The sequence below is a fragment of the Amborella trichopoda genome, chromosome 8 (genome assembly GCF_054954075.1).
Source record: "Amborella trichopoda isolate Santa Cruz 75 chromosome 8, AtrichopodaSantaCruz75HAP2 v2.0, whole genome shotgun sequence".
Taxonomy (NCBI): Eukaryota; Viridiplantae; Streptophyta; class Magnoliopsida; order Amborellales; family Amborellaceae; genus Amborella; species Amborella trichopoda.
Window position 1 is genome coordinate 35,262,109 of NC_142343.1, and position 22,193 is coordinate 35,284,301.

General features: G+C 37.1%; 1 protein-coding gene across 3 annotated transcripts; it reads right to left on the reverse strand.

The window, feature by feature from the left end:
• Positions 1–1,042: 1,042 nt before the first annotated feature.
• NAR1 (ferredoxin hydrogenase) lies at positions 1,043–21,665 on the reverse strand. 3 transcript variants are annotated; one of them, XM_011628735.3, is made up of 11 exons: positions 21,366–21,665; positions 17,868–17,950; positions 14,562–14,718; positions 9,678–9,864; positions 8,857–8,983; positions 3,770–3,887; positions 3,578–3,627; positions 3,176–3,347; positions 1,895–2,021; positions 1,673–1,764; positions 1,043–1,449 (listed from the first exon to the last, which is right to left on the reverse strand). In XM_011628735.3, the coding sequence occupies exons 1-11, from the start codon at positions 21,492–21,494 to the stop codon at positions 1,297–1,299; spliced, it is 1,395 nt and encodes a 464-aa protein (XP_011627037.2). In that variant the 5' UTR covers positions 21,495–21,665; the 3' UTR covers positions 1,043–1,296. The 3 variants fall into 3 exon arrangements, with proteins under 3 accessions (XP_011627037.2, XP_006828133.2, XP_020530597.2); XM_006828070.4 differs by having other exon boundaries at positions 3,770–3,950; XM_020674938.2 differs by having other exon boundaries at positions 3,770–3,950; positions 14,562–14,698; positions 21,366–21,549.
• Between the last annotated feature and the right edge of the window lie 528 nt (positions 21,666–22,193).

Genomic DNA, 22,193 nt, shown 5'->3' on the forward strand with positions numbered 1-22,193 from the left:
TGAGTATAATTATGTAAAAATTGTTAACTAACTATAATTCTTTATTATAATTATGTTAATATTTTTATTGCTTTATTGTAATTTTTATTGTTATAAATACATTAAAATACTATATAATTTAATATATTAAATTATTGTGTTATTTAATAAATCATTATTGTTACATAAAATGTGACAACATTTTATCATTTACATATTTTTAATGCTAAATTTTGAAAAACCATATATACAAAGTCGAATTTAAAATTTTGAAACTTAATCATCACTGCCTAAAAAAAATACAATATATCATTTATATTCATATTGAATGTTTGAAAGTGGTTTAAAGCTTACTCAAAGTTTTGTTACCATTTTTTTTTTTGGTAGCTACTATGCGTGTGGCGAAGATATTTTTTTTTTTTTTTTTGAAGTTTGGTATCTTTATTTTCCAAATTTTAGAATAAATTTTTTTTGTAATATTTTAATTTCATATTATTACAATTTATAGGGGGTTTTATTTTTATTATAATGTTATAATTAATAATTATAGATTGATAATCAAATCTTGTATTTTATTTATTAATTTATTTGTATTATAAATTTTATAATGTATTATTTTTTCTTATTGTTGTAAATAATTTTTTTGAATTCGATGATATTATAAGACATTGTAGATTTGTTCTTATTTTTAAATAATATCTTATTTTTTGAGTTCGATCAATGTTTAAAAAATCACCGATCCGTTTTTTTTAACCTTGATGTAATGTACTATTTCTTTTTACAATTGTCAATAACATTTTAAATTAAATGAAGATACTTCATCCATGATAATTCTATGATTATTTTTGTGTATGATATAAATTTAGAGTTTAACATACATTCATACAGAGAAAGAATATCTCAATATTCACATATTGATGAAAAAAATGAAAATTAATAATGTAGTACCCCTATTTTTTTTTGGATTCATAAAAAACAACATTTATAATGATTTTTAATAATTTTTTTATTTTTTATTTATTTTTATTGCTGAATCCGACCGATTCCCGATCCGAACCGCCGATTTCAATAAATATGCCACTGATACAATTTCATAGATAAAAAGACCAACTGATACAAGTGTATAGAAAAAGAGAGCCCCAAGAACTGACATGGGGTTCAGCTGTGCGCACTATGCAGAGAAAGAAAAGAAGGCCCAAGAGCACATGCTACGTGCACGTTATGCAAAGCCAACTCCTGGTTCGGCTGCATTCGCCATGTACAGAGATAACCCTTGGAAACATATTACGTAATGAATCAAGTAAAGGCAATTATGTATCACCAATTGCTCAGTTGAGAAGCCATACTGCTGACTGTTGGATGGTATGCTGTGCGTACATATTTCTTAGCTTTCTCCGAACCAGGTAGGCCTAGCCATTCATCATATAAGCCCTTCACCAGTGGATTCTCAAAAGGATCAGCCACCCTAACCTGTAAAATAACCGAAAAGAACTTGAGCTTGTTTCCTATCATAAAGCTATTAACCGTCCACTGCCACTTTACCCAGTTATCAGAAAAGAACTTTACCTACCCTGCTCAGCCTAAAAAACTTTCCTGACCAAACACAAGCTATAAAAACGATAAAAAGCGCATTTAGGTATGAGAGGAAATTAAGACTCCTTTTTCTTTAGGTTAGTGACAAATGAAAACTAACATCTTGCAAATACAAGTTTTCCAATAATTGAATGGTATCCTTGGCTGATTGGCCCAGCTTTGGTTTTATTTGACCACCTCCGTTGAGACAACCTGCATAATTAATGACAGAATACAACTTGTCAGATGAATACCTTGAAGCATTCACTTATAAAAGTTTGTTTTAACTGGTTTTTTTATTTAAACAGAAATTACAACAGAAAAATATTAGAAGGGGCGACACCTGAAGGACATGCCATGACTTCTACATAGTGGTAATCAGATTTCCCAGTCTTTATTTTCCTCACAATGTTCTGCAGGTTGCGGAAGCCATAACAGAGAGCAAATTTAAGAACAATTTTGCCATTGACCTGCAGTGAGAATATCACAAGGCATGGTTATGTAAAACCCATAGTTGTTGAGATCGGGAGCGGGAACGGTATCAGGATCAAGATCGGGAGTGGAGGATCGTGAAATGCTAGAAAATCCCTATGGCTAGGAGCGCCGTCCATCCAATGCACATGTTAGGGTTTGACATCCCTCCACAAATGTTAGGGATCAAGATTCCAACCATAAAGTCTATAATAATTTAGGATTATATAAACTTTTTAAAGTAGGGATCTCTTTATTTAGGGAAAGCTTTCTATGCTTCCCTTACAAAATAAAACTTATATGCTTCCCCCTATCCAACTGTCCATCCTGAATGGATGGCTAAGATGGCCCCAATCACAATATCACGTCTCTACACTATTTTATTTTTTAATTATTTTTTTACAAACTATTTTGACACCAAATTTGAGGCATCCACTCCTCTCTTAAAGTAGCACCTGTAAAAAATATATAAAAAATAGTCTCAATAAAATAAAATGATCAAAATACCCCCAAGAGTTTCAAGGGGTATTATAGTCATTATATTTTATCAAAAAATTCTTTTTAATTTTTTTTGATGCGCCCCAATGAGATGATGGAACATACCAAATTTCATGTTCATATAATTTGCATTAAAAAACTAAAAATAAAATACTCTGAGGTGTCAGATCTATATCAAATGGTCAGTGGCACACTTGATCTAAATTGAACGGCTGGATAGGGAGAGAGCATATAAATTTTATGCTGTAGGGGCAGTATAGAAACCTTTTCCCCTTATTTATAGCAAACAAGCAATGCAACTATATGAAAAGTATAGTTGTATTGCTAGCTGGCTGTAAATAAATAAAACCATTATTTTGATTGTTGTCTTGGTCCTTAAGATTAGGATCGAGATCCCCAACAAGAAGCAGCAGGATTCCTAACAATGGGGATCAAGATCTCAAAATTTAAAAATAGACTCCTGAAAGATCTGTTTCGGAAGCATAATAATCGGGATCCTAAAAGTGATCGCCTATCCCGGTAACTATGGTAAACCACAAAATCTCGAGTATGAAACCATTTCCTGAAACTTCCTTAAAAAAGTGTTGATCTACTCACTCTTGGTAAGTTCATTTGTGTGTGTAAAACCCCAAAGAAATCAATCCTAGAAACTTGCCTCTAATGTTGCTTCTCGAAAATCTGAATTTCGTAATATTTTGAAGTTAACAGGTCCTTGCATGTCCTCGCCGAATAACCGTTCGGCAGCATAGCGAAATATTGTCTCTGCATAACCTCCAGAACCCCCTTGAACCCCATAAAGATGGCCCTCCTCATCAACATTTGTGAGCCTGTGTATGATGTGTAAAAGCATCTTAAGAATTGCAAAGATGAAATGCTATTTTTTCTTATACTTTCTTCTTTTTGTCAGTTGGATGTAAGCAGGGAACTGAGCCACAACCCTAGTGTTATGGCCTTTATGTATGTGTATGTCTATATCCATGTATTTATGAATGTGGGTGCGTGTGCCTGTGTCAATGGCCATGAAGAGACTTTGCAAAAGAGAAAAATAAACTCTTACAATCTATCTAGGGGAGCTTCCTCTAAGGATCTGAAATCGCAAGATTTTAACTGCAACAATCCCAAAAACAAGAATATATGTCAACCATGTGTTTTTTTTGGATAATATTTGTCAATGATTTGATTACCAAGGATTCTTACAAAAAAAAAATTAGAACCTTTTTAGGATAAGTAAATATGGAGGTATCATTACCTTTATCAAGTCCAAAACTTCACCAGTTGTCAAAACAGAATCAACCTCAGCAATTCTTGGGCCTGCAGCTTCGTGACCAGTTTCTCCTTGGCGCCCCATAGAAAATACAAAATCATCCCTGAAAGCCTCCAGCTTTTTATCATAACAGGGCATCACACTCACGTGATAGACTTTATCTGGGCTATCCAACAATTTTCCATCCCAAGTTACTCAAAAACTATTCTTAAAAACAATAACAGCAAAAATGATGTTATTTCAATAGACTAAAAATAGGTCATAAGGAAAAGAAAAATGCATGCATAGAGCAGACGTTAGCAAGACTTGCGAAGAAGTTGAATCGCCATCAGAAAAAATTCAAGTACAAATTATAGAGAGAGAGTGAGCGAGAGTGGAATTGCTGCAAGAACTTCTCTTTCCGGCAAGAATGGCCTGGGAAAGCATAGCTACAAAGAATTCAACCTGTATGCAGGAACCCTCTCTTACCATTGTGGGACTCAACATTGTTCCTTTCTTTTTTTTATTATTAGGGACTCAACATTGTTCCTGATTTCTCAAAAGCTATTTAAAATAATCTTTGACATTTGTTTACGACAAGCACAGGTCTTGAAATTCTAGTTGCTGTCAAAATGGTTTAAATACCATTGCTTTTTGTAGAAACTGAAGACAATATGAATTACCCATTCTATCTCAAAAACTCCCCAAAGAATTTCTCAAATTGCAATACATCCAATTTTCAATCTAGAATTAAAAAGATCATCATAAAGCTACAGAACCCATAAATTAGGAATTTCAGACTCACTGTCACGTACATAACTGAATTGTTAAATGAGTGTATGTATTGGAATACTTACAATTCCCAGCATAAGTATTAAGTATTGTACTAAACAACATTTCCATCATTATTATATCTTCCAGGTGACAAATTTCTTGATCTAAGATGGGTGAGGACCTTAAACTTCCCCTTAACTTGTCGCATGCCCGGGTAAAGGGGCTGGGTTGTGTTAGGTAGGCAGCCAACACAAAACTTTTCCAAAACTTATTAGGTGACAAAGTTCTAGGCTTATACTTGCCAAAAAAAAAAAATCTTAAGACCAATGTTCTAAAACTCGTTTAGTTGACTAGTTTAACTAAAAAAAAAATTGTTGAGTAAATTTGGGCCTTGTCTGAGTGGACTCTACTCTGGTAAACCAGTGAGTTTTGTGGTTTATCAAGAGAATCCTCAAAGTCATTCTATGGGCCTCTTTGGATGCACCCATTCTCACTAATAATTCACTGTTGCTATAAAATACCCATTAAAAGCTTTATTTGATGTTTGTGTAATGTCCCTTGTATGTTTATTTGTGATGGACTTTTTGTTAGGTTTCATGTAACTTAAATATATTTGAAAAAAGTATTTTTCTTTACTCATATAACTTAATCCCTTTCTGTACAGTCTTTTTGATAGGGCGACCCATGCTCTCTCTCTCTCTCTCTCTCTCTAACTACAACTATCCCGTTGCTTTTCAGTGAATTGACCAGAATTCGTAATTGAAAACAACAAAAAAATTTCGGAGCTAATGATTGTCAATAACCCATCTGTGAAACAGTAACTTCTTCTCCGCACCAAAAATGAAACCCTGATTGCGAAGAAAATGGACTACTCCTTATCCCTTCTTCCCTCCCTACATTCTTTCACACCAAAGCCTGATGGCCATGATTGTAAACTTTGAGCTGATTTTCAATTCTTTTTTGAGATAGGAGGAAACATAGGGATCAGCTTGACATGAGAGAAGTGCTTTGCATAGATCAAACCTCAAACCTTTCTCTGTTTGATCTGATCTGCCATGTTTGGAGCCAAAGAGACTTCCTACAACTACTAAAGATCCTTCAACAGTACAAGCACTCCGAGCCCTGTAAAGGTTCAATTTTCTCAGTAGATCATCACATCCTTGATGCCTTTGCTCTCAGTAAAACTCTTCAAAGTCTTCACTGTAAGATCTATTATTGCTTCCTCTGAGGCCCTCTCCCACTAATCCAGTCCTCATTCCAACATATAACAACATTTTCTGAGGAGCTTAAACTCTCTCTGAACTGGAGAAATGAAAAAAGTCATGGACTTGGGTAAAGAACTCAAACCCTAAATTCAAGGAGGAAAGGGGCAATGAAGGTTGATGCTGGTTTTTCCCGGTGAAGGCTGTAGTTCATGGTAAAATTACAAAACATTTGAAAAATGGAAATATTACATTTGGTGGAGAAGTTTGAGTGAGAAATTAGGGTTCTTCTGTGGAGTTTTACAGAGAAGAATTACGGTTCTTTTGTGGGAGAAATTTTTGAGAAACTTGGGTTATTTAATGCAGAGAGATAATGAAGATCAGTAGTTTTAAAGCAAAAAAGAGAGAATTAAAAAGAGTACGATTTGAAGGAGATGGAGCTTTGGAGGTTAAGGTCATGGCCAATTTTAAGTATGGAGAAATTGGGGTCAGGGCACCAAACAATGAACCAAATAATACTATGCAACATATAGGGCACCTACCAAACCAATGATGTTAAGACTGAACTGGAACAACCAATTCAAACTGGAAACTGGAGAACTGATGGCCCCTCATTCAGGTCAAACCCCCTAGACTGGATGGTCCACCATACCAATGGAGTGGTGGATGGGCTGGTCCACTGATCCAGCACCAAACTGGCTTGTCTCAATGGACCTAAAATGATAGATATCATCCCTTTTTCATTTTTTAATATTTTTAACAAATTTGACAGGGTTTTTGTCCTATGAGTTTGTTTTGGGGCAGTTTGGTATTTATAACATTGTGATGAATTTTTACGGTAAAACAAGAACCTTTTCTAGAGAGTGATTGAATCTTTGGCATTTTCCATCTCTCTCTAACCCAAAATAACCTAGCTTTGTTGTGATGGCTGCCGACTTTCTGAGCTGGTTCGAGCCACTCAAATAGAAGTTCTCAAACCTCCCTGATTTATTCTTTGGTTTATTTAGATTTAAAATTAGAAAATTGAAAATATTTGGATTTTTAGACTCTTACAAATAATTATTTTTTCCCAAATAATTGCTGAGTTGTTTCTTGCATTCATTCTGAAAGTCTTTTGCATTTAATAGTCAAATTGATGTAGATATTTTCTTAATTTGTAGATTTTGCGCATAGTTCGGGATATAAATATGTTTGATTTTTCAGTTTTTGATTTTCAGTTACATATGAAATTCAATGATTTAAAGGTCAGTAGAGAGAGATTTAACAATGAGGAAGGTTGAGATAATGAGGAAGGAGGATATGACATTAAAGATGATGATTATGGATCACATCTGTTTTCTTTAGCATTTATGTGCAAGTGATCAGTCTTGTAATATTCTGAATGTAACAAACTAGGTTAACTAGTTGCAAATCTGTGGCCTAATGTATGCGGACTTGTGGAGTTGTGGATTGGTTTTTTACTTCTTCTTTTTTTGCTAAATATACTTCTTGTCTTGCCTTCAATATTTCAATTTCATTGTCACTGATATCGCTTGATGAGTTATCAGAGTGCATCATGACAATGTCATATGTCGTGTTATGATATTAATTTGTTCCCAACAATTATGAAATTTTATATTTTTTAGATTTTTCTTTTTTCCAACATTTTCACTTTTCTTTTTCAAATTTTCTGTATTTTCCATGTTTTCTTTTATTTTTTATTTATTTGAGGGGTCTAACAAGTGAACCAGTCCAGTTTGACAGATCTGACCATAAAGGTGCCCTCACTGGTTCAGCCAATGGTCCGGGCTTGACAACATTGTAACAAACAGCTAACAAAGTAGTCGCATGCAGAATATATAAATTTTAGACAAACAGTCCACTCCTGAAGAATTAACTGCCCTATAACTGTTGTTTTATCAAAAGAGTCAACCGATTCTTATTAAGAGTCAGATATATCAGACTTCTGAATCATTATCTAGGAGAGTTATTGGCTAACATAGACCCTTCAAAAATCACATTGTACCAATACACATTCAAAGGTTCCTTCCCCACACAGTAAAATATGAAAAATTTCTGGGAGTTAGATACCTAAAAATGCAAGTAATCTGAATGTAAACATCTAGTAGGAATAAATCACACAAAGTAGAGATTGCAGGGAAAACAGAGACTAGCCAAACAAATAACCCAAAATTGCTCTATACCAACATTAAAAAAGAACAGAATAATAATAAGAATGAAAAGGCACCCGAAAGTTCAGAAAACCAAATAAATATATCCTTTCTCTGGATTAGGCAGTGAACCAAGCTTGAGGTGGAACGCAATCCCATCATAACATCGTAACCCATTTTTCTGTCCTCTATAACTAATTCAAAGGCTTTGCTAACCCATTTGGGAACTGATTCAAGATTCCAATGAAACTATCTACCCGCCAAGACACTTAAAGAATGAGGGAGAGCTCATTTATGGGCAGGCCGAGTGGCGGCATCCTCAAACCCCGAAAGGGACACAACAGATCCTATATCCCATAAGAGACGCTCAATGAGAAGGAATTGGAGGAAGAATCTATAATGCACTAGAACGCCCTTTTTTGGGTTCCTACAAATGAACAAAAAAGGGATAAGGTAAGCAAGGAGATTATTCTTATTAATTACAATTGGGGGTTCAAATCCCTCCTCGCCCACAACGGCCTCAAAAAGGAAGGCCCCTTCCTTCACCTCTGGGGTAGGAAAATAAAATAATGATCGGGATAGCAGACGCAAAGCTATGGAACTTGGGTGTGGGTCTTTTGTTTTATATTTCTAATTTCTAGAAATTAGAAATTTAAATTTCTGATTTTATTGTTAATTATTGCATATACTATTCCTCGTCCGAATCAGCATATTTGTGTTTTACTTCCTGTAACTCTTCCTCAGCCAGGCTAGGGCAGAATAGCGGAGCAAGTATTAGTAATGTCTAGATAAATGATAATTGCTTAAAAACAAAGCAATAAATAATGTAGTTTCCCTGGTTAAGGTCCTTTTGTTGCTACTCATGCAAAAAGGAATGAATGTTTCATTTCAAAAATATGCAAATTAACTTGATATTCCATTCTAGTAAGAGATCAAATAGCCACATTATTTGAGATATAATACTTACGTGAGCCCCAATTTCCAGCAAATATGATGTTTGATGATAGATCCAATAGACTGCTGGGGACTTCTCACAGTACTAATATAAGGCAAAATATAAGATCCAAGAGTCTTTTCCGCATAGCATATCCAACCTGAAATATTTTAAAAAATAAATAAATCTCAGAGCTGTCACCATTTCTTGATATAACATTTGAGCCACTAATCATGCATATTGCATGAAACAATATTGGTTAAATAGAAAAGTTCACATTAGAAAATGAATACTCTAAAGCCTGATCATTCATATTGGCTTTGTCTCGACTAGTGCTCTCCTGATTACATTAGGAATTAGCTGCAAGAAACTTTGATCACATTGTCTTTTCTTTATTGGAAAAATGTCAGGATAGTACCTGCAACACCTGTACAAATCAAAGAGTGGTCCAGAAACTTGAAATATTGGACAGTACCTGGACCAGTCACTATTTTAAATGACTATTTCATCACACATGACCTGGACTAAGAAAGTCATTTAAATCTTGAAATATCAGAACAGTAAAATAACCTAGCTTCACCATTGTTAAAATAGTTATTTAAAATCATTAATGGGTCCAGAACTCGTCCCAATGTCTCCAATTTCTGGACAATCTATGCAGGTGTTCCTGGTAGTGTCCAGATGTCCCCCCTTTCTCATTATTTACATTACCTTCCAACGGAGAATATACCAAAAAGTAAACAGGCAAGAATGAAGTTGGTGATTTATCGAATCCATAATAATTAACATATTGCACTGAGATGGTACATTTATAACTCAGTAAGAAATCAGAAAAAGTTTGTAGTGCATAATACCTGGGCAAGCCGATGAAAGCATGGGAAGTGTGGGCACACATTCTTGGGCATAAGTTGCAAGGTGCTGATTGTATCTTGTAATAAATTCATCGCATGCTTCAATAAGAGCTAAATCCCTACTGCAATTTGTATCAAACACAGCCTTCACTCCCAAAGACTTGAAGAACTGAGTGAGTTTCCTGAAAACCTGAAAAAAGGAAGAAATTGTTAGTTCAACAGCATAACCCATTCGAGTCTTATTAAAAAGAGGTTCATGAAGTCTTATGAATAAATAACTAGCACCAAAGCAAGTTCAATTTTGAACTTCAGGCCAGTAAAACCATGTCCAGTAAAGGAATGAAAAAAAAAGTAGCATATCCATCTCCAATTGTTATGATAAATTTTCAAGTTCAATTAAAAAATTACAGGAAAAACATAACCATGTACTGAAGGAATAACTATAACCATCTTACTTGTAGTCCACTTTAATATTACTCTGGATTTAACAAAATCCTCCGGCAAGCATCATGATGCATTATTTAACTGGAGAAAGTAAAATCTTTCACCAATATTTCTTCAACATTTCCAGACCCATAGAAGGATTTCCATTTGAAAAGAATAGTCAAGTTATAAAGGAAGAATGCATCATATCAGAAATGAACAAGAGTCACAGGTAATTTCACATATTCTACCGCTAGCTTCAAGCATATGGCATATAAGATTTTCAACAAATTCCTATAAAATATTTTACAAATCAAGTTGGGATCATGATATTACTATATGTGATTCTGTTAAAGTTGCAGAAGATCCAAAAAATGACAAGAACTTGCTCCAAGCAGTTGTTTCACTGATATATATATCCATTTTTCTTTAGAATGGTCACTTGTATTATTTAAGAAAAGGTTTACAAAAAATCAGGCAACCCATAAGAGAGGACACCCTATACAAGAACCCCGAAGGGGCCAAAAAATGCTTTACAGCAATTAAAGAAAAGATACAGCAGTGAATGAATGTGACAGTGGAGAGCACAAAATCGCCTAGTCCCCTTGATAGGATTGGAATGGCCTCCCTCCCTATCCAAAGCGTCGGCTGCAGAATTGGCTTCCCTATAGATGTGGTTCCATGAAACTCTTAAATTCCTGCAAATATGCGATACCTCGTTGAAACTTTGGTCGAGTCTCTATGGGCAGGAAGTGGGATTGGAGGCCTCACATTCCTAGAATCCCCTTTGACCACTAGCTCTAGATTCCAAGTGGGGTTAACCTTGCGAAGGCCCTACAAAAGGACAAGGGCCTCAACAAGAGTTGAGTCAGCTATGCCTATTGGTCGAGAAAAAGATAACAACGTGCTGCTTCGTTGGTTCTGAAGAGGCCCCCTATGCCAAAGGGACCAGGGTTGCCAAGAGAGTAACCGTTAAAAGTTCAACTTGGTGTAGCCTACATCCGGCAGTCTCCAAAGAGATGATCCTGAGATCCTTGAGGTACTCAAGACCAACATAGTTTGCCAATTGTTGTGAAGGTTGGAGTAGGAGAAATCCTTAAAAGAACTTGTGGTTTTTGGCTCAAAAGGAGACCAAACTTCTAACCTTATCTATCATGGTGGCGACAGTGTTCTCGTGTCTCTAAAAGTTCTCTTGTTTCTTTCAGTCCAAATTACCCAAATTATTGCGGCCACTGAGGCTCTCTCCAAAGGAGTCGACATGCCTTGGGCCAGGGAGTGAGAGAAGGCCTTACACAGGTGGGAGATCGATCGTGGGGTCACCCAAAACCACTGAACTAGTCGAAGCAGGTCACTCATAAGGATCTGGCCACTTTGCAATGGATAAACAGAAGTTTGTTGGTTTCTTCGGCCCCCATGCACATGACACTCCTATTACGACAAGGAAGGCCCCTTCTTTGGATGTGGTTGATAGTCAAGACTCTCTCATAAAGAGCAATCCAGCAGAAAGCTTGTATCCTCAATAATATGAAAGGGAACCAGGCCTTGGATGCAAGGACAAGGGGGGAAGTAAGGTCGGGTGGGTAAGAAAAGGTTCGAAAAAAGGAGGACACAAAATTCCGGAGGCTGCCAGTGCCTAGATAATCTTGTCTTCCCCACTAGGACGGAGGAAAACCAAAGGCAAAAGTTTGACCAGAGCTACTCCTCTATTTCGTGATCAGCTAAGAGCCTTCTGAAGTCAGGTGTCCAGGTCCTAATAGACCCTGAGGTACCGAAGTTCTCGGGCCACTGAAGATTGAGCGTCACGAGCAGGGAGAAATAAGTTAGGGAACGGATCCCGAAGCGGGGTGTGACCCATCCGAGTGTCTGACCAGAACTTCACTTTATTTCCTTCCTTCAAACGGAAGCAAATGTGTTAAAAGGAAGAGGTTGCGGCAGTGAAGCACTGACCTCCAAAAACCTGAGATGTTGCTGCTGACTCCGCATTCAGGGGGCCAATTATCAACACCGTAACAGTATTTGTGACGAATGACTTCCCTCCAAAGTTGTTGGGTGGCAAACCTCCATCACCATTTGCCAAAGAGGGCAATGTTATGAGCTCTGAGGTTGCGAATGCCTAAGCTGCCTTGATCTTTCGGCAAGCAAAGCTTAGGCCACGATATAAGGTGGTCCTTTCATCTGTTGTCCCCCGACCAGAAAAACTTTCACATCATCCTCTCCAGCCTGGCCACCACCAAGGCGGGGAGGTGAAAAAACGACATTTGGTATACAAGGGTATTAGCAAGGGTGGCCTTGATTGGAGTGAGCCTGCCCGCCTTGGATAGGAATCTACCTTTCCAACCTGCCAATCTCCTATCAAATTTATCTATAATGTGACTCTAGTGAGAGAGGTGGAGCATGCCAAGGCACATAGGAAGGCCTAGGTAGGTCAATGGTAGTTCATCAACTTAGCAGCCCCATCTGTGAGCTAAGGACTGCACTAAAAGAGGATTTGTGCAAACCCCAATCATCTTGGATTTGGCCAAGTTAACCTTGAAACCAGTGGCCATTTTGAAACACTTAAGGAAAGTAAGACAGTATCGACCTGTTGAATTGATGAATTGCAAAAGACGAGTGTGCAATCTGCATACTGGAAGGTGGGATATGTTGGGACCTTCGTTACTAGATTGGAAGCCACTCAGAAGTCCAGCTTGGTACAGCCTAGAGATGGAGGAGCTGAAGATTTCAGCCATGATAGCAAAGAGGAATGGCAACAAAGAGCCGCCTTGGCCAAGCCCTCTGGTGGCCGGGAAGAATCCTTTGGGGGATCCATTTATCAACACAAAGAAGAAAGGATTTGAGATGCACCCTTGCATCCATTTCCTCCATTTGGACCCAAAAGCCATCCTGCTGAGAATCTCATCAAGAAGCGACCATTCAACTTGGTCGTATGCTTTGTCCCAATCTAGTTTTATGACTAGGCCAGGGATCTTGGAGGTGTGTCTAGTATGGATACACTCACGGCTATGAGCTCCCCATCTAAAATCTGATGGTCTTTGACAAAGGTCCCCTAAGTAACGGAGATGGAAAGCATTTTGTAGGAGCTATTAACTGGGCTGATGGGACTAAAGTGTCTAAGTTCCTCTATCCCTTCAATCTTCGGAATCAGATGAATGAAATTGGTGTTCATGACTCTGTTGACAAGCCTGCTGGAGTTAAACTCGGAGAAAAAAATCGAGAATATCAGGATGGAGAGTGTCCCAAAAGTTCTTAAACAGAGCGATAGGGTAGCCATCTGGACCTGGCGCTCGATCAGGGCTCAGTTCATTGATGGCTCTGAGGATCTCATCTTCGAGGAAGGGGCTAGATTTTTCAGAAGGAAGGGTGAAAAAAGAAAGGTCATCCATCGTGGGTTTCACTCCTGTCAGGGAGAAGAGGCAGGAAAAGAATTGGACAGCTGCTTGTTCATGAGCGAAGGATGCTTGAGAATGATGTTAACCACCATGAGATGGGTAATGGAGTTTTCTCACTTTCGGGAATTTGCAATCTTGTGGAAGTACCCTGTATTGAGGTCTCCTAGTTTTAGCCATTTTACTTTAGCCCTTTGGACCAATAGATTTCCACCTTGCATAGGGAAAGGCTGTACTCAAATTTTTCTTGGGAGCAGAGGTCCAGTTCAGCAAGAAGTAGGGTTCTAGACTCCTCAATATTATCCCAATGTTGAATGGATTGGATTAGGGCTTCCTTCTGGGAACAAAGATTGTCCGGGATTTCGGAGCTCCAGGTCTTCAAAGAGGATTTCAGGAGCTGCAACTACCGTTGAAGTCGGAAACCAGCCCAACCATGGACCATGGACGAGTAAGACCCCCACCAAGAGTGCACCAAATTGGTGAAATTAGGTTCTTCAAGCCCGGATACCTCGAAACGGAAAGGCTTGGGGACTTTAGCGATGGCCAGGGTGTCAAGAAGGACCGGGCATTCATCTGATGGTTTGGGCAAGGCAGCAGAATGGGTGCCCGGGAAAAGGTGGTCCCATTCCAAAGAATGAGAAAGCGATCAATTTTAGAGATGGATGGGTTATTGGAATGGTTGGACCACATAAACTGGGCCCCTTCGAGAGGAATATCAATGAGTTGATATCGGGATATATAAGCACTGAAGTGAGGAAAAATTAATACATTTTCATAGAAATTATTTCTTAATGAAAAATCCAGTTTTTGAATTTATCTATTAGTTTATACATTTGTTTTTGCTTACTTTATACTGCATCATATCAGTTTTAACAAAGCAACATTGAAGGCACATAATAATATCGTGCGATAGAAAATATTAGTTGTTAGCGCCACCACGCCAGTAGAGCAAATCAACAATCAAGGATTCAAATCTCCCATGTACTAATAAAATAGACGTCACACTCAATTATGGATTGAACCAGATTAATAGAAATTGCAAAGAACAAAAGGCGACGAATGACAATCTTTTTGATACCTGTAGCGGAGAGATGTCAAAATGAGCCGCTAAAGATGCTCTTGACTGGGGAGAAAGGGAAACTATAACAGCTTCTTTATTCACTTTGACCTGAGAAAGAAACTCATCCACACTTTGTTGCTCAAGCATGACAGTCTCTGCAGATGTTAAGCAACCACTGCAGGATCAAAAGAAATTAAATGTTTCTACTGCTAGTCATTAGAAAAGAAATTTAACAATTAATATATCGTCTTACACAGGGAAGGAGAGAGAAATATGCCAAGCTAAATAGAACTTGACAAACCATTAACAGGGCAAAAGCCTTTATTGTTATTGATAAAATAAAAAAGTCTGTGTTGCATAATGCTCGCATATGCAACCCATCAACTATCATAAAGCTAGCAATACCACATACTTAATTATTTGCATATTTGTTATAACAACTAATGTTTTACCATCACATTTCCTTGCAAACTGTAACAGTCCCTTTACTATTTATAATAAGATGAGTAAAATCGCAAATTGAAGATATGTACTTTTCACGGACATAAAACTGACAAATGAGTCTAATTTTCTCATGGATAGACAGGACATTGAGCTGGATTTTTTATTTTTTTTGGTGTTAAGTCAGAACAGTGAACCAGATTTGTTGCAAACATCCAAATTGAAGGAGGTTAGGAAAGTTGAACAAGTACTAAACTCTATTTGGCTAGAGAAAACTACTTGTTAAAGGAAAGCTTCTACTGGGACTAGGAAAAGACTCCATAATTTCTAACCAATTTTAAATGCACACGTAAATCAACTTTCAAAGTCATACCCATAATTGCTTAAACATGCTTCGTTTAAATGGAAACTAAGAATCATATATCATGCAAACTTAAAGTACATCATATATATGGGAATGATACAATTCTGTCACAATACAATTGGGCCAGAGAGAAGGGTCGCCAACCATAAGACAGTAAAGTCACCCAATTCTAGCCAACAAGTCAGCCAGGTCAATTGTCTTTCAAAATACATGAGATTAGGATATAGTGGGTGATCGGGAAAACCTATTGGATACTTTAAATTTTCCAGGAAGGATGAACGCAAATCACTACTTGATAGGCATCACATGTCACACCCAAATAATTACATGGTAGTTTCTATTTTGTCTTTTTGCTTTATTTCTTCTAGCTTCAGAAACTGGAAAGACAGCTTTTGCAAGTCACATCAAGGGATGTGCCTCAATAAAGTGAGTCAGTTGTGAATAAATCTTGTTGCCATTAAGGAGTGCTCAGGCTCTAAGTTAGCTAATTGCTAAACTGCAAGAGAGTCAGATCTCTTGGCAACAGAGTCAGCATTAGTTCAGTTTTGATCCCGAAAATGTAGTAAATAGCCCACTAATTATGGAGAGCTAGAAAAACTTCAAGACAAAAGCACATACGTCAGAATTAACTAAAAAACTCCAACGTCCATGTTTTTAAGTGAATTTCTTTGGGTAGGGTTAGTAAAACATTAATTAATAATAAAACAACAAAAATTTCTTTGCAGAGGGTTGAAATGGCAGACCGAATTTCATAATAGGGCTTTGGAAGATAAGGTGCAAGACAGAGTAAAGTGTTGATAGAGAGAGAGAGAGAGAGAAGATAAGCTGCAAGACAGAGTAAAGTGTTGAGAGAGAGGAGAGAGAGAGAGAGAGAGAGAAGATAAGGTGAAAGACAGAGTAAAGTGTTGAGAGAGAGAGAGAGAGGATAAGCTGCAAGACAGAGTAAAGTGTTGAGAGAGAGGAGAGAGAGAGAGAGAGAGAAGATAAGGTGAAAGACAGAGTAAAGTGTTGAGAGAGAGAGAGAGAGAGAGAGAGAGAGAGATGGGAATTGGTCCAATAGCCAAAAGAGAGACAAGTAATAGAGAATACTTTGGAGGTAAAGAGAGAGTTGAATGGGGATTGGTCCAAAAGCCAAAAGCGAGACAAGTAACGGAAAATAAATTGGAGCTAATTCTCAAGAAATTTTACCAATCAAAATGTTTTTGAGGAAGTTCTTTAAGAACATCATTTGAATAATGGTATAATACGGCTGTATTTCTTTTCCTTCAAAGAAGCAAGTTACTTTGAAAATAATCATCTTTTAAAATACTTCTGAAAAATGGAGTCTTTTGGGGGGGTTGTCGTTTGTTGCTAACTATGCCAGGGCATCAACCTCCGAATTAGAAGAGTCAAAAATTTCGAGGGGCCAAAGCAGGTTATAGTAATGAGCCATCATGAACCCTAAGGAGTCCACTATTTCCAAGCAGGGTGGGGTAGTGGTTGAGCTACTATAGAAAATAAGTCCGACTACTCCTGGCTCTAGATACCTCCATCACACTGTATGCCTAGGTTTGTGAGCTCACTAGGCAAATGTGCTCCAGTTCTCAACTGAGATCCTTTCCAACCACTATAAAACAATATTACAGTATTCTCTAGGACATTGGCACAGGTAGCTAGATCTGAAGATTTTGCGTTTATGTTCTTCTTTTTTTTAATAGATATGTTATCTTATACGTCATGATCAATATTCTACAACGTTGACTTAGCAGAAAACACCAAATCGATTCATTCAGATTATTACTTGGAACCATCGAAATAGTTCTAGTAGAAAAATTCATATTTTTGACATCTACACTCGAGTTTAGATGTAAAGGATGGTGATACAAGCACCTGTAGATGATGCGTAAACGCCCTTAGGATCATCCTGACAACTTAATCCAAATTATTTTTATTCTTTGTATATGACCCAGTTCATGGCAGATCGATCTTCGAGTTGCATGTGAAGTTTTAGAACCCACACTTAACATAACCTTGATTTTTTTATACAATTTTGTAAGACTTCAATTAGATAAAATCTGCATATCATGACAGGAACAAAATAGTAAGGCGTATGATGAAAAATAAAAGAGAAGGGGGGGGGAGAGAGAGAGAGAGAGAGAAAGAGAGAGAGAGAGTTTTGGTGTCACTGATAGAGCAATTGAGATGTGTAAGGGAAAAGGACTTATCACTTCCCAACATTCTCAAATATAATATTACCATGATGAGAGATGAATAACAGTACACTTTACAAATAATTTCTATGATGTGATAATAATACCCTTTACAAATAATTTCTGCAATGTGCTAGCTTCACCCCTTGACATTTAGTGGAACATATTGAGACCTGTGTCAAAAACAGGGAGGGGGAGGGGGAGGGGGAGGGGAAGGGGGGGGTGGGGGGGGCGGAACCAAATGCTTTGTTGCTACGTAAACAACCAGTGTAAAACCTTTCTACAGAAAAGAGAGAACGAGACAAGAAACAGAGAGAAAGAATCTGATACCTGCAAGCCAAGCAATCATGTAGGGTGACTTTCACTGGTTCTGATGGTGATTGACTCAAATTAGGTGTTGCTTTATCTTGACTCTGGAAAATAGAAAATCCCATCCAAATAAGTAAAATTACGGAGACTAAATCAGAAAAGCATCTTTCATTAAGAAATGGTTTTTACAAACTTCCAGATAATATTGATGGAAGCTAAGCACTAGAATCATGGATATGAGCAGGGTGGCAGATGCCACAATGTGACATCTAGAGTTCACTTCCCACTAGTTGCAAGTTAACATTCCAAAAAAAAAAGAATAAGAAGAAGAAGAAGAACAATGGATCTGAGCAGAACCACTGAAATCACGATAATACAAATCATAAGAACGGATCCAACAAACCAACAACATTTCCTTTTCCCTTTCTTTGGGTTGTTGCACTTGTGCTCTCATTTTGAGATTTCACACACGCACACCCACACACACAAACAAACAAAGACAGCCAGGCATACATACATAATACATATACATACATACATATATAATACATGCATGCATGCAGGAATGTGCGTGTGTTGGAAGTTGGACCCAATACAAAACTAACTAAAAGGCCCATGCAGTGTTTTAAAAAGCAGACCGCCCAGTGCCTAGGTGGCCGCCTAGGTGGTCCAAAAGGCTTGGGCGCATCACCCAAGCCTAGCCAGCCAAATTACGTGGATATCCCTGGGCGCCCACCTGACCGACCCGCCTAGGCACCCGCCCAAGGCCTGCGCCCTGCCCAGGGGCGGAAATGCAGCTCCTTGTGGGTATTTTGGGTCATTTTTTTAATACTAAAAAGGTTAAATTGTGGGTTTTACGTTCATTTGAAACTTAAAACCCATTAGATGCTATTTTAGCGAGAGAAAACCCCAAAAAGAAAAAAATTTCTACTGGGCCGCCCAAGTTTTGGGCGCTTTCCTAGCTCTTTTTGAAACACTGGGCCCATGATCTGATTGGTCGAGTTCATGTAGATAGGAAATTGAACCTGAAAACCAATGGCCGAAGAGCCCCCTCACTAAAAGAGTGCATTACAGCCGTGATCACTTTTTGGGCCAAAAAACAAGAACTTTAGTAAACACCCTATTTCATCTTTTATTCTATAGACAGACCGCCGGCCATCTCTTGTTCCTCCCTATTGAGACCACCGGAAGAAGGAATCATCAAACTCAACATAGACCACCAAGGATATCCTACTTTCATTTTTAGGCTCCATTGGGTCCGCATACTCCAGTCTTGAAGAAATATAGCTGTCATAGAAGGCATTAAGCAATTCGACCCAACTTGGGGCACCTCTCTCATGGTTGATGGTGATTCCAAAGAATGTAATCTAGACCACTAAATACTTCCCATTTTTGGTGACTCAAGCACTTGTTTGATCATATTTTCAATCTATGCAGGCTTATTCATATCTCCTTTTAGCTAAACCTACAACTGATGTGCTTGCTAAAGAAGGCACAGCCTCAAGGAACATAGATAGGACTGCCACGACAGATTTTAAAAGTGACAATCCCAGTTTTTCCTTTTCAGTTCATGAATGTATTTTTTGGATTAAGCCTCTCTGTTAATATGGGGTATTTCACCCCTCATTTTTTGGTTCTCTCTTTCACTCTAACGTATAGAGCTTCCAACTTGTGGGATGCCATTTTTTGACAATTATGCATACATGTAATAGAAATGTTAATATTCTCTTAGAGAAGAACTCCATGCCTCCAAACACTAGGACGCTTGAAGGATCCAGCCACACCATCTAAGATTATTATGACACAATATCCACAAAAAGTATACTCCTGCAAAAACCTAGCCAATCATATGCAGACAAGCACGTACCAGTTATTCTGATAAGAAGCAAAGGGCAGAACAACTAAGAAGGAGAGGACACATTTTCAGGGAAATCCTTGTTTATGCTTTTGAAGGAAAACCAAGATTTCAGACTTGGAATGCAATAAGTTAAGAGACTCAATCTTGGGACCTTAATGCAATAACAAAAATTTCCTGACCACCACTTGACAAAGATCATCCCAAGAAAAAAGTTCAAGTTTTAACACAATCCAAAGCATAGCCACCAGATTCCTATTTTCATTCTGATGGAACCACGCATCAAACTAGTTAAGTGTACAACCATGTAAAGGAAAATAGTAGACTCCTAAAGGACAAGTTTCAGGTCCAAATTTTTCCTCAATACAATTTGATGACCATATACTTATCAAATACTAATTAATAGACACCCTTTGAGCAAGGTGCAGACACAAAATAACCATACAAGGATTGACACCATTGGAGCAGGAAGCTGCTGAACTGGATATATCCTTAATCTGAGGCAAAAACTCTGGGCATGGATTGTGCAATAATAGAAAGAATCAATAATTGGTTAATTTATCAAATTCGGAAACTTTTTCCTTTCAAATGGTCAATAATAAAATCAGGGTGCAGTTGGCATATGGATGCATCCGTAGCTGTAGAGATAAGGTGTACCTTCAAATTTTATCATGGTATATAATTTTGATGTAAAATGTTCTTAGGATTATCTCAAAATCTATTTTTATATCTAATTATAAAATTTTAAATTTAAAAAATGGTTAAAATCAAGTAGATCTATAAACATATGAAAATCTTGAAAATGGATGGTGTAGATAATATGTTGTAAAATGCACTATTTATGAGACTTAAAATCTTTATATTTTTCAGGGTCATAAATCTCGATGTTGAGATGATCAATCAAAGTGTTTTTCAACATTAAACTACTTTTTCCGATGGATTTTTGAGGTGCATCTGTAGTTCTACATTATAAGGTTGCATTCTTATATAAACTTTTTCCATAAAATAAACATCTAATCTCACAAAAGAGAGTTACTTCACAATTCAGTTCAGTCGTAGTATTCAAAGTTGGGACTTAGCAGGAATCGTCGACGACTAACCAATCAAGCCCAAGCCCAAGCCCAAAATCCGAATTAGTAAAGAAAATACAAATAACAAATGTCAACAATAAGTTATCAATGGAAAACGAGAGATTTTATTTTTTCCTACAATTAGCTTTGCGTGGTTCAGAATAAAATGGTAGAAGATGTTAACTGTGTTAATTGAGTTTCTACCGTCTCTGATAGAGACTCAACCTACTTCTTTACAAAAATAAATCCTTAATCTTTCACTTACCAACCACAATACAATATTATTGTATTTAATAGTTTAATTTATTCCCTCAACTGTTCACTTGAATTACCCGTTGGGTTCATTACATAGATGAAAAATATATACCAATTTACCAAAAGAAACAAATACCGAAAGAATATTTCAGGATTAGAAAAACCTGCAACTTACTTTTCAGATTCATAAGGGCAAAAGAAAAATGAATTTGGTAATATACGATGCAAACTTGTATTCCGGATTCAAGATGGAAAAAGAACCAGTATGAATCAGAAACTAGTAAAGGAATCTATCGAAGAAATCATATGAATTCCACGAAATCGTATGAATTCGCTTACCTTATCAGAAGCTCTCTCTGGTTTAGAGGCCGGCTCGTAGCCCTTCAAAGAAACTATGCAGGACTGAGAGGGGGCAATGAAGTCGTTGAGATCACCAACCCTCAACGTGGCTGAGAACTTTTCCGACATCTTCTCCTACACCTTCCTCTCCTACACAACTCACCCGAGAGCTGGAAGAGCAAAGAAAGAATTCCAGGAACCGACACAGAGGGATAAAGGAAGAGCGTGAAGGAGTTGTCGGTCTAAATTTGGAACCCGTTTCTATACGGCCAAGCCCGTATATGTAGAAATGCGGGACTCTTATAAATCTATTTTTGAGATGGATTTGAAGACTTAATTTTCAAGTACATGTAATCTCTAACATGTACATCTTGAATATGAAAAGATAAATAAATTTTAAAAATTATAAATAATAATTCCTATTAATTTCTATTATTTTTAGATGGAACAAATACTTTCATCTATCTTTAACATAGATACTTCAAACTTTTTCTAGACCCCATAGGTAGAAAAGTGGTCGAGCCCGTGTCAAACAATTTTCCTGTGAGTTTAAACTAGAAGGATGAGGTTTCTATAAAGCATAGGTCTTATGAAAACAAAACAAATGCTCACCTTAAATCATTGATCGGAAAGTACTTTCAGGACAAAAATTCTCTTGGCTCTAAAATCAATTTCTAACACAAAATTTGAAACTAAAAAAATCTACAGATCTTGTGGATTTGTGAACATTTATTTTTAGGATAAAATGGTCGGTCTAGATAATTTGTTATAATGTACACTATTTTTAGATCTTAAAATCCTAATTTTTTTTCACAACTATAATGTTCA

Coding starts and splice junctions, on each gene's coding strand:
- NAR1 (XM_006828070.4), bottom strand. CDS start 21,494: ATGTCGGAAAAGTTCTCAGCCACGTTGAGGGTTGGTGATCTCAACGAC. Junction 3,628..3,769: donor AAGTTTTGGACTTGATAAAG/GTAATGATACCT, acceptor GGATTGTTGCAG/TTAAAATCTTGCGATTTCAG. Junction 2,022..3,175: donor TTCGAGAAGCAACATTAGAG/GCAAGTTTCTAG, acceptor TTCTCACTGCAG/GTCAATGGCAAAATTGTTCT.